The sequence below is a fragment of the Triticum aestivum genome, chromosome 3D (assembly GCF_018294505.1).
Source record: "Triticum aestivum cultivar Chinese Spring chromosome 3D, IWGSC CS RefSeq v2.1, whole genome shotgun sequence".
In the NCBI taxonomy this organism is placed as follows: domain Eukaryota; kingdom Viridiplantae; phylum Streptophyta; class Magnoliopsida; order Poales; family Poaceae; genus Triticum; species Triticum aestivum.
This window is the reverse complement of record NC_057802.1, coordinates 608,810,130-608,822,702: the sequence shown is the minus strand read 5'-3', so window position 1 is coordinate 608,822,702 and position 12,573 is coordinate 608,810,130. Positions and strand designations below refer to the sequence as shown.

The 12,573-nt window shown below is 40.3% G+C and overlaps 1 protein-coding gene across 2 annotated transcripts; it reads right to left on the bottom strand.

Annotated features, from left to right (window-relative positions):
* Nucleotides 1-8,273: 8,273 nt before the first annotated feature.
* On the bottom strand, nucleotides 8,274-11,842 carry LOC123075890 (cytochrome P450 90B2-like). 2 transcript variants are annotated; one of them, XM_044498392.1, is made up of 8 exons: nucleotides 11,604-11,842; nucleotides 11,162-11,495; nucleotides 10,802-10,954; nucleotides 10,286-10,537; nucleotides 9,864-9,956; nucleotides 9,044-9,122; nucleotides 8,825-8,937; nucleotides 8,274-8,510 (listed from the first exon to the last, which is right to left on the bottom strand). In XM_044498392.1, the coding sequence occupies exons 1-8, from the start codon at nucleotides 11,840-11,842 to the stop codon at nucleotides 8,274-8,276; spliced, it is 1,500 nt and encodes a 499-aa protein (XP_044354327.1). The 2 variants fall into 2 exon arrangements, with proteins under 2 accessions (XP_044354327.1, XP_044354328.1); XM_044498393.1 differs by having other exon boundaries at nucleotides 8,831-8,937.
* Between the last annotated feature and the right edge of the window lie 731 nt (nucleotides 11,843-12,573).

The following is a 12,573-nucleotide window of genomic DNA, read 5'->3' as shown; positions in this document are numbered from 1 at the left end:
ACGGGCCTTTTGTCCCGGTTCGAGAAGGCCATTAGTCCCGGAACTAAAGGGTCGGGACTAAAGCCCCCCCCCCCTAATCCCGGTTATGTTACGAATCGGACTAAAGGCCCTTCACGTGGTCGCTGTCTGGAGCTCGACCTTTAGTCCCGGTTAGTAACACGAACCGGGACTAAATGAAATTTTTTATTTTTTTTGGAAATTTTTTTGAATTTTTTCTCAATTTACAAATTTCTGAATTATTTGTATTTAATCTCTAATCACCCCTCATCACTGCCCAATTTAATCTCTAATCTCTAATCACCCCTCATCATTCCAAATCGACTTCCGGGTGGTCACCCATCCTCTCACTACACCAGCCTGAGCACACTTAACTTTCGAGTTCTATTCCCCCTTGTTTCCAAGTCTACACTTGTTGTTTTCCAGACAATAGTAAGCTGTCAATCCTATTAACCCTTAGGAGTTGAAGTTGAGCATGAAGTCACACGTTACACCGTTTGAGTTTGAAACTATTATTCTTAAAACCAATAATTATTTAGTAACACTAATATTTTTTGAATAACTAGTTTGACCATAGTTTGACCAGATTTGACCAAAATTCAAAAAAAACTGAAATACTTGTTTAGTAACAGTAATATTCTTGAATAATTATTTAGTAACACTAATATTTTTTGAATAAGTAGTTTGACCAGATTTAACCAAAATTCAAAAAAACTGTAATTTGAGCATAACTTTTTTTCCTTTTAGAATTTGAGGATTCTAAAAATTTGGAAAACGGCCTATGGCGGTCAGAATCGGATGCGGATTTTCGTCCTAAACATTTTGATATATTATACATTTTTTTCGACATCGTATGCAAAAGATATAGTTGTTTTACTTTTTCATCACACTTTTTTGCAAAATTGTCCAAATTTATGTTTTAAAATTTCCTAACTAGTAGATGTAGTAACATAACTACATCTCGAAGGATTTTAATTTTTGAAGTTTTTATCATTTTTTTTTTCAAAACTGAAATGCCGATACATGCGAGGGGAGGGGAGTAGAGTTTGAACCCCTTTAGTCCGGGATGGTGTCGACTACATATGCCCAACTTCTGCTAGCACCGTCCCAACAAGAGTCACAACTAAGGTTAACCAAGCCAGAGTCACGTTCTATTAAAGTGGCAAGAAGAATTAGTTTTTAATATAGCAAAACTAATTCTATCAACTATTATTATAGGCTAAACAACTATTAATACAAAACAGTAGCAAAATTAATATTAATTAATTATAAAAATTTATCTACTGTTGTCTAACAGAAGCCTACTACAACATGTTAAAATCTACAAAAAGAACTACCTAAAAATAATTAAAATCAACAATTAAAGGACTAAAACAACTATATAAGCAAAGCAGTACTGTTTTAATTAAAATCCTAATTTACATTATTCTAAAAATAACCAAATAAATCTTACGGTGACAACAATCTGACATGTGACTAGGAGCAAAAAGAATTAAATTTAAAACTATTTTTAAACTCAAATTATTCACAATCTAGTGTTTGAAGCAAATTTGAACAAATTCATATTTAAATAATTCAAATTCGAAAACTAATAGCAAAAACAGAAACTAGACAAAATTGTGAATCTAATGCAAAAAGAATCACTCAAAAACATCAAATATCCTAAAAGATATAAGCAATTTGAAATAGAAACTAAAAACAAAAAACAAATAGAAAAACAAAAAACAATTTCAGAACCCCTTTAGTCCCGGTTTGTAACACGAACCGGGACTATTGCTCCAATCCGGCTGTGATGAAAGTCCTGCTTTCTACTAGTGGGCATGGACGGGCTAGGCATCGACGACGCGGAAGGAGAGAGACCCGAGTGGATAAGATGGGGTTGGATGGCCCGCATTGTTTCTGGCAGAGGATAGAGACGCGCTAAAGCAAGGGGCACGTGGCAGCCGAGGGAGGAGGTTGACGCGAGCGAAGAAATCATCCGGTAGATTTTAAATGTTTTCCTTTGAAGTATGCATAACTTTTTTTAAAGCAAAAACACTTGGCTTCAGCCAGCAGATTGAACCTGAGCATCCATCGTCTCGTCTGTGTGACGCGTGTCGCTGCTTGCTTCTTGCTGTCCGGTACAATGAGTTTCTGTAGCAATGTCTGTGTTTCAAAAATAGCCGCAACAAGACCTCATTTACAAAAAAGAATGCAATGAGATCTCTATTAAAAAATTGCAACAAGACCTTTGTTGCAAAAAGAAACTATAACGAAACTTCCGTTACAAAACAAATCTACAACTACACCTATGTTGCAAAAAAAATTGCAACATGACCCATGTTGCAGGAATTTTCCGCAACGCGACTTGTGTTGTAATAGAGATATATTGAAACAAATGTTTGGCGACTTGAAGCTAGATATAGAAGAACTCAACGTACGCCCTAACCTTCCACAAAAAAGAGATCCCGGCGGCCAGACGCGTATACTCGAATGTCAATACAGTATCCCAAATCCACGCCTCAATCCTTACCTTGTCGTGCATAGTGTTTCAAAGCAGATCACTGTTCTTCAGCCCAGGAGTTAATGAGTAAAATAATGATCCGATTTGTATGTATACATGGATTCTTCTTAACTTGATGTAAACAGAGAGTTCTATGGTACACATGATGCGATCTGGCTCATATGCATTGTTCGAAATTTTTCTTGTTTATAAAACTTTATTCTGAATGCACTTATCTTCCTGCTGACATCTCTGTTGGTGCTACCATTTTTTTGTAAAGTCGGGAATTAATGTTCCTGCTTTTACATGCACATACATATATTGTTGGTAGACTGTAATTCCGTATGCCTAGTGTTATTTGAAATGCCATCGGGTCTTTCCATTGGCATTGTTGGCCAAATCAAAATTGGGGTATACTTCTCATGTCAAATAATGTGCCCTTTTTTTTGGTTACTTTCAGAGGCTTATCATGTACTTATTGTTGCAGCAATGAGATCTGCAAATAGTTGCCAAATGCATATGAACATGGAAGGATTTAGTACACCCATAAAGAAAGCAAGTGTTCCTGTCACTGTAAGTCAATTGCTTTCACAGAATATTGTCGTATTCTGTTCAGTTATTTGTACATGAAGGTTCTTACTGATTAATTATTTATGTTGCAGCGCTCATATTTTATACCTGCATGTGAAGATAATTTCAAGCAAACTGTGGGGATGACATTTCAAGGACTGAAGGATGTGGAGGAGTTCTACAAGTCTTATGCACATCACACTGGTTTTGGGGCTTGTATTGGACAGCAGAAGAAGTTTGAAAATGAGGTAGTTTGCACTAAACGATACATGTGTAACAGAGAAGGATTCAAGTTGAAAAGGGTAAAAGGATTGATAATCCATCCAAGAAAAGGCATAAGAACACTGACACAAGGTGTTGCTGTGATGCACATATCTTTGTGAAGTTGTGCGGCAATGATACCTATAAGATAGAATCAAGGGTCGAGCACTACAGTCATCACTAGTAGAAAAATGGCCTATTGTCCCGGTTGGTAAGGCCCTTTAGTCCCGGTTTTTGAATTGGGACTAAAGGGTCGTTACTAATGCCTCTCCCCTTTAGTCCCGATTCTTACACAAACCGGGATTAAAGGCCGCGGCCACATGGAGCTCCACCTTTAGTCCCGGTTGGTAACACCAACCGGGAATAAAGGAAATTTTATGATTTTTTTTTGAAAAAAAAATTTGAATTTCTTTTTTGAGTTTCAAATTTCTGAATTATTTTAACCTCTAATCTCTAATCATCACCCTCATCACTGCTCAATTTATCCTCTAATCTCTAATCACCCCTCATCATTCCAAATCATCTAACTTCCCGAACGGTAACCCATCCTCCCACTCCCCCAGCCCGAGCACGCTTAACTTCCGGGTTCTATTCTCCCTCGTTTCCAACTCTGGACTTGTTGTTTTCCTGACAATAGTAAGATGTCAATCCTATTAACCCTCAGGAATTTTGCTTGAGCATGAAGTGACACATTTCACTGTTTCAGTTTGAAACTATTGTTTTAAAAAAAATTTATTTAGTAACACTAATATTTCTTGAATAATTAGTTTGACCATTGTTTGACCACAGTTTGACCAGATTTGACCAAAATTCAAAATAACTGAAATAATTATTTAGTAACACTAATATTCTAGAATAATTAGTTTGACCATTGTTTGACCACAGTTTGACCAGATTTGACCACATTTTTTCCAAAAAAAATTGAAACTATATTTTTTTCTGTTACTAGTGGCGCACCTAGCAAATGGTGCGCCACTAGTAAGTTTGAAATTTTTTCGATTTTTTCCACTCTAGATCTTAAAAGCCCCGTAACTTTTTTTCTGTTAGGTTTTTGAGGATTTTGAAAATGTTTAACAGGGTTCCCCCGATCAAATTCGGATGTATCTTTTCGAGTAGATGATTTTTCATATAAAAAACTTTTTAATCCGAGTTCGTATGCAAAAGTTATGCCCATTTTACAAATTCCAGAGAGATTTTGCAAATAAAGTCGAAATTCATATTTCTAAATTTTCCAACAACTAGACCACATATCACATGGGAAACTTATTTTATTTTATTTTTTGACATTTCCATCATTTTCTTTTGTTTTTTCTAAAACTGAAAAGGCGGTCCACCGCGGGGGGGGGGGGGGGTAGAGTTTGAAAATGGGACCTTTAGTATCGGTTCGTGCCATGAACCGGTACTAATGCCTCAAAGCCCATTAGTACCAGTTGGTGGCACCAACCGGGACTAATGGGCATCGCACCCTTTAGTCCCGGTTCGTGGCACCAACCGGGACTAAAGGGCCCAGGTGAACCGGGACTAATGCCTTAGCCGCACGAACCGGGACGAATGCTCACATTAGTCCCGGTTCGTGACTAAACCGAAACTAATGTGAATACTGCCCTGTGACCAAAGCCCTGTTTTCTACTAGTGCATGGTCTTGTGTCACCTGATAAGCGTCATTTTATCATATGAAATCATCAAGTTAGTGAGAGGAAAGAGAACACACTATGCACACGTAGCAAAGCAAAGCAAAACGTAGGTACTTGGTAGGCATACATGCTCCTCCACGTTAGCTATGGTGGGTTTGCAAATGCTGGATGCATGAAGAGGGACTTGCAAAACTACTACCGTGGACTCGGATTAAAAATAAAGCATGCAGATGCCAGTGTTTGAAAACCAAAAGGAGCTTCCAACCTTCTATATTATGGAAAGATGGCAGAAAAGGTGTAAAAGGTACACAAAATATATCATCCATTAATGTTAGTTTTTTTTGGAATCATATGGTTGACATCTTTTTTTTCCAGTGAGAGTATTTATGATGAACAAGAAAACCTTCTGGAACAAAAGCCAACCGACTCCTTGGATGCAGCTTCAAGGAAAAATATATCAACATTTCATAATAAGTTGGAAGATCTAATTCAAAAGGCCAAATAATCAGACGAAGGCAGGTGTGTTGAGCATTGAGGAGCCTCTGAACCAACTGGTTCCTAATGCAGTCAAGCACACTAGGGAAGAGGAATATGAGGTGTTTATTGGTTGTAACATTCTTGCGCAAATTGTGCTACACCCGCCAAATGATGTTCATTCGGTAGGGAGATTTAAAAGTACAAAGAGAGGAAAGGAAATCAATGGGGAAAAGCAAATGGAGAAGAACAAACAAGCGAAGGTCAAGATCACACACGTGTGCAAGACATGCAACCAAATAGGGTTTCATGATAGTCGCAATTGTCAAAGAAACCATGAAAGTGCAGCAAATGCTTCCAAACGGTCAATCATGACAGCTGCAACTACGTAAAAGACACAAAGGCTTATTTATACCATTTTATTAGTTTTACTGAATTTTTCAATCTACGTAATAGATGATAAGTTGTGTTTATTCTCCAACTTTTCACTTATTATCACATTGGATGCATGCAGCATGCTTTATTAATTCTGAGTGGTTACAAGATGCTACTGAGTTCCAGTTGTGTTTGATGGTTTGAAAGCTTGTTCGTGTTTATGTATGTGTTCAAAAAAAATTGAATGCAGACAGAGGCACCAGGTTTCCATGGAGTAGCAGCAAGCTGTTTTATCCATGATTCTTTTCGGCTGCTAGCATGTTAACTTGTGTCAGATTTAGAAACCTTGAAGATGCATCAGACTTGCAGCATTTGAGTTATATTACATCATGTACTATGTAAGGAACACCTCAATTGCCAATAGGAACAAGTAATAGCAATTAGATGTTTATTTCTGACATTTCCATTCACAACTATGAATCTACACGTGCAAGTAACAACCAACAGTTGCAATGTACAAGCTCATAGAACACATTCAGGAGCACAGTGTGTGCGAGTACTATAGGTGTACATCACACAAGAACAAGTCAAGTTCAGAGATGTGGTTGCCATTGCTCTACAAGGGGCTCCTGGCTGTACTCGCTGCCAGTACAAGTACACAGCAGGACGTTGCCATCAGGTGGACGGGCAGAGTGACAATGATGGCAGCTACCTTATATGTAGTGTTCTTTATTGCGAAAACCCTACATGGCTACATGTAGTGTTGATCAGGCAACTTTTGTTGTTATGGCTTGATGGTAGCTACCTTATCTGTTGTATTGGTATCTTCTGTTGTCCGTTGTGCTCAGTGTATATATAGCACCATTCATGGCTAATCCCTTTTGCAGTATCATTTTCATAATTAATAGGGTTGTCGCGTTGAGGGTTTGGGTGGACGACTTAGTTGTTTATTGGTTCAAAAGAGTGTTCAGTGGATAACACTAAATATATTGAGTCATGTTCTAAAAGCACAATATATGATTCTTTTAAACTACCCAAATTATTTAGGTAGTTCTATCTGAATTTTATTGCTAGATTTCAAGACAGTTTGAGGACCATGTGATCCAGTTTGTCATAGACCATAACGATGGAGTCTCTTTCCAGTATGGATGGTAAAAACAGAACCAATAGTTAATCGGTAGGCTTTCCTGTTCAATTGAAATGTGCATGTTTAGATGTGTCTGCTAAGGTAACTACATTACTATATGGGCACGAAAATATATATGGTATGCACTACAAAGTGTGAAGTGGCTTATTTTTAAACACGTATAAGTATCCATAAATAACAAAAAGACAAACATATTACTTATTAGAGAACATGAAATATTAATAGGTATACACATTTTAAATCAGTTGAAAAGATATTCTTCTCAATTGTGTGAATGGTGCAATCACTTATAAAGTTCTCCAATTGTATGTCAGATATTTACTAGCATATATGCCGACAAAGAAAGTAAGTACCAATAGTACCTTCCAAAGAAAACAGTACGGATCGAGTACTATGTGATCGTATTCAGTATTAGCCATATTTTTCTGAAAGTATACCTGGATAATTGTGTTCATGTAGTGTGAAAGGTTGACAAGGCCACGTGACACAATCTAAGGATTAAGTTACATAACAAGCCAACAATGTTTGTATCAACTGAAATATGTTGGATTGTCACTAGTATTTATGTATTTACTGTGTTATCAAATACACTTTTCTGTGATATGGTTTTGCAGTTCTTAAGATTTAATTGAAGGTGTCATTGCAAGCATATTTTTCTTACTTTTTTTATTCATGTGAATCAAATTATTGACCTCGGCTATTGATGTAGTAAGACAACTCTAGCAAGGACTGTTGATTGCCAGATGTGTAGAATTTGGTGGTGACATCATTCAATTGCGTCTCTAATGGTATGACACCTAGGACGGTGGCTGCATCCCCTTTTGATGCCTTCCTTGTTTCCCTTCTATTAAGATTACTTAGGTGATGACATGAAGTAAATAAGTGAGTAGTAAATATGTTGAGACTATGATAGATATCAAAGATGGTGTTATCATCTACTATGACACAAGAACAAAATTTGAGTGGGAATGTGGGTTTGAAGAGTAAAATTAGGTCAAGATAGGACTACCTATGTAACAACATTGAGAACATTCTAGAATATGGTGTTTTATAAATGTCCCAATAATTATTCATTCAAAATTTAGAACGATCCAAAATATCTTTTCAACAATAAGATAAAAATAGATACATAATATTTTTCACAGACTTCAAGACCATTCCCCTCACATCTGTGAGGGCCACCTTGCTAGTTATTTAAATAAAGCAGCGCTGTTCTTCTAAAAAAATAACACAAACCCCAAAGGGAAAGAAAACGATGACGGACATGTGTACATTTCTCTTCCTTTGACGCTAGACTGAATCACCGATCATATATGTCCACGGTCAAAACGCTTTACTCTTCTCCTTCCTGTGCAATCCTATGGACCCTAATGGGCAGGCCCTTGGGGAAGTCCACGAATGGGTACACGAACGCCTGGTCCGGCTCGGCGAGCTCCCAACGGAAGTTGAGGACCAGGTGGTGCAAGAAGATGGCCACCTCGAGCTTGGCGAGCTCCGACCCGGCGCAGAGCCTCGTGCCTCCGCCGTAGGGCATGAAGTTGCTGTTGTGCGTCATGGCGGATGTGTTGCCCTGCTACAACAGCAAACACAACGTTAACTCCTCTGAAGCTGAATGCATATATCAAGTTTTGTTTGTCCTGTTGAAGTGGTGGTGGCAGTGCTATTGCCACAACCACATGGCGTCGTTTTGTCTTTGCCGCCGAAGTTTCACCGTGCAAACGGCATGAAGGCCTGTGATTGACTGGACAACAACGACTGCCAGACATATATTTTCCTTTCTTTTTCTTTCTTGGATTGATTATCACGAGATCCTTAACCTGATAGCAGTATCATTCGTAGTTCCAGTTGATTTTGTGCTGATAAAATTGTAGGCATCGTTTAGGCACTGACCTTCCACCTCCAAGGGTTGAAGCTGTTGGGATCTTCGTACAGTGATGAGTCGAGATGCACTGCCGCTAACACCGGCAGAATTTTCCATCCGCTTGGAATGTCATACCCTGTCAGTCCACGTACATTCAAGTATTCAACAACTCCATCTATAGGAAGAAGAGTTCACTGGTACTGTCAAAAGAATACATGTAAGGTAAGAATTAAGCCACCAACCATTGTAGTGCACATCTCGAATGACCTTCCGGTGCAGGAACCTGACCACGTTGCCAAGCCGCAAGGTCTCGTTTATAACCTGCAAGAAAAGAAGCAATTAAGGACTTAAACATTTGTCACCTTATTTTCTCTACCACTTTTGAACTAACTCGCAAACAAGAGAGTTCCGCAGTTGGAATATGTAGGACCGGAAGATGCTATTTTGGTGCACACTGGCACATTGTATAGTTCCATACAGTAGCACAACACCGTGGAAAATGCCAACGGTGACCGAGCTACAGGGAGCTCGTTTTCAAAATACAAATTTCCACAGAATCAAATTTTTTGTTTTTTTTGTGAACACACAGACATATATACATGTATATGCAAAATTTTATAACATTATACTTTCGCACGTGGAATACAAAAAAAATATGTAGTTCCAAAATGGGCTGACATTTTCGGTTGTTGGTCCAGAATTTTTTTTGTACAGCCTACAAATCGCAATACTTTCTACCAAATTTTCACACGTTGGTGCGGAACACATGTGGGATTTCTTTAATTGCTTTGAAACTTTGAAATGGGCGTTTTGACATATTGAAAATAGCGGTCTCCCTGGTGCTCGAGCATCAAAACACCGCACTCAACACCTAGGATGCTATTATAGTAGTACTACTCTAACAAGGAAATGTGCTCCCCAACTTTTCGGGGAGTCGGATAATTTGGCTTGGCATCAAACTGTAGATGGACAGTGATCTCCCCATGGAAAGTAAGCAGCAACACACATATATCTTGCACTGATATTATGAGGGAGGAAACAGACGAATCAAAAGGGCCTTACGCATTGTGTGAAAACCATCTCTTTGTAGTCTTCCCAGCTCAATTTGCACTCCCCTCTCAGCTTCTGTCTCCTAGCAATCTCGAGATGCTCCCCCTGAACGGCCATGGATCACTGTGAATATTTCCATGATATTTCTGGTGCATTTCACCATCCATGTATATACTGAATGGAGCAGTTTTAACATGCTCCCTCTTACCTCCTTTTTTCATATGAGAGGTAAGAGTATATAATAGATCTGAGCCATTGATCTCATTAATTAATGGTCAGATTAACTCTTACCTTCTTACCTCACATGTAAGAAGAGGGGGTCAAACGGAGCATGTTAAAATTTGCCTACTGAATGTGTTTTTTTTTTCTGAAAGATTGCTATGTCCAGTTTAGTACAACTGAATTTGAATTGGTATAGTAAACTGAATTTGTACCCGCAGTTCTTTGACAGCTTTAGGGCAACCTTCGAGGAAGAAGATAGCGAGGGCAAGTGCCACTGACGATGTCTCATGCCCAGCAAAGAGCAAGCTCAGCAAGAGGTCCAATATTTGCTCTTTTGAAAGATTAGAGTGCTTCAATGCCCACCCGAGAAGATCATCTGCTTCTGTGCTCGAGTCCTCCTTGTTCATTTGCTCAAGCCTTTCCTCCATTTTCCTCTCGATTACTCCAAGTATGGTGGCTCGGGACTGCACGGAAAAAATAGTAAATAATTATATGGTGTTATTCTATGATAGAGAAAAAATAAAATTGCAGCAAAGTCATATGTAGTAATTTTGTTTGGACTTGTTGGGAGAACATTTGACATGTCACAATCATTAAGATATTGCCTAACTGCCTACTGGTTGAAGATCGTGCCTTGTCATACTTCACCCAAGCGCACAGAGACAGGGACAGCTAGCTAGTACTACTAGTAGTGCGTTGACTGCTGAGTGTTGTTGTTGTTGTTGTACCTTGAGGGCCTTCCAGTACGCCGTCCCGGGGAATTTTAGGGCCGCAGACACCACCCCCTTCATGAACGTGATGTACTCCAGCCTCAGCCCCTCAGTCTCCTCCTCGCCGGGGTCCATGCTCATGAGATTCTTCGCCATCAGGTTATAAGTGAACTGCACGAACGGATCCATCCATTGTTAATTTGCTACAAGCCTACCACACCACTGTGGGCGTACGACTTTGTCAGTTCCATCCATCGACCTTGCATGGACGGATGGACCACACCGCCGCCCACCACCACACCACTGCCGGCATGTAAGTGCATGCCATGCAGGAGCTGTGCATGGCGCGCAGTCAATAGCAGGTCAGTTACAAGTTACCTTCTTGGCTTCGTGCTGGGCGGAGAAGACGGCGGGGGAGGTGGAAAGCAGCCAGTCGCGGAGTACGAGGAGGGTATGGCGCTCCACCTCCGGGAGGAGCACGGCGCGGAGGCGGACGGAGCTGAGGAAGTCGAGGGCGATGGAGCGCATCTCGCGGTGGTGGTGGCCGACGAGCACCAGCATCGACCATTTGCCCAGGATGCCGCCGATGCTTGGCGGATAGCTGACCTCGAACAACCGCCCCTCGTTCTGCAGGATGTACCGGTTCAGCCCTGCGTCCGCCGACACCACCGTCGGGTGCCCGAACAGGCTCGACCGGTATATCTTCCCGTACCTGCATCCATATACATATACCATCAATATCATGCGACCTCAGCCCGAGTGTTCGTTCACGCGTGTTGGCATGCTTTGTATTTGTATGAATGTATGTGTGTGTACGGACCGTGCGATGTGCTGGTTCATGAACTGGCCGATGGAGGTGGCCGGATGCGCGCGGAGGTACCCGAAGGTCTCGCCGATGAAGGGCCAACCGACGGCGCCGGGCGGCAGATTCGGGCGCTTCTTCGTCCGGCCGGCATGGCATTTAGCCACCGTAATGGTGTAGAAGCTGAGCACGGCCAGGAGGATGAAGGGCAGGAAGAAAAGGAGCTCGCTGGTTATGGAGGCCATCACGGCTGCCATGAGCTATTGATTGAGAGGCTGCGGTCTCTTGGAATTTGATTTCCTTCTCGTTCACTTGGTCGACTGTGTTGCGTGTGTGTGAGACTGAGATAGATGATTGTTTTCACAGAGAGAGTGAGAAAATAAAACAGGGGCTGAACTACAGAGTGGCTTTAAGCTCTACAGATTTCTCTCTCTCTGCAAAGAAAATCTTGCTAGGAACGTGCCCACTTCCCCTCTCTCTGATGTGGTGCTCTTATATAAGTTTTTCAGGTGTGTGATTCCCTAGACCAAATCACTACTTCTCCAAAACCAGATCCTCCATTAATCCAGCAAAACTAAATTAAATCTTATCAAAATCTCAACTGAATCAATATCTTCCCTACTTCCCCTATAACTATATCTCTAATACTCGTTCCGTGCCAAAATTCTTGTCATAGATTTGTCTAGATACGGATGTATCTAATATTAATTATTGTCTTAGGTTTGTCTAGATACGGATGTATCTAATACTAATTAGATTTGTCTAGATACGGATGTATCTAATCTTAGATACATCCGTATCTAGACAAATTTAAGACAATAATTTTGGGACGGAGGGAGTATTAAATAGGAGTTGGTAGATTCACCTCACCTCCTCCCTGGTTTTTTCCTCCCCGCATTCCCTCCTTTCCGTTGACTTGTTTTTAATCCCAACAGATGCCGCACAAAATAAATCCAAAAGATTGCCATGATTCCAAAATAAATCCAAA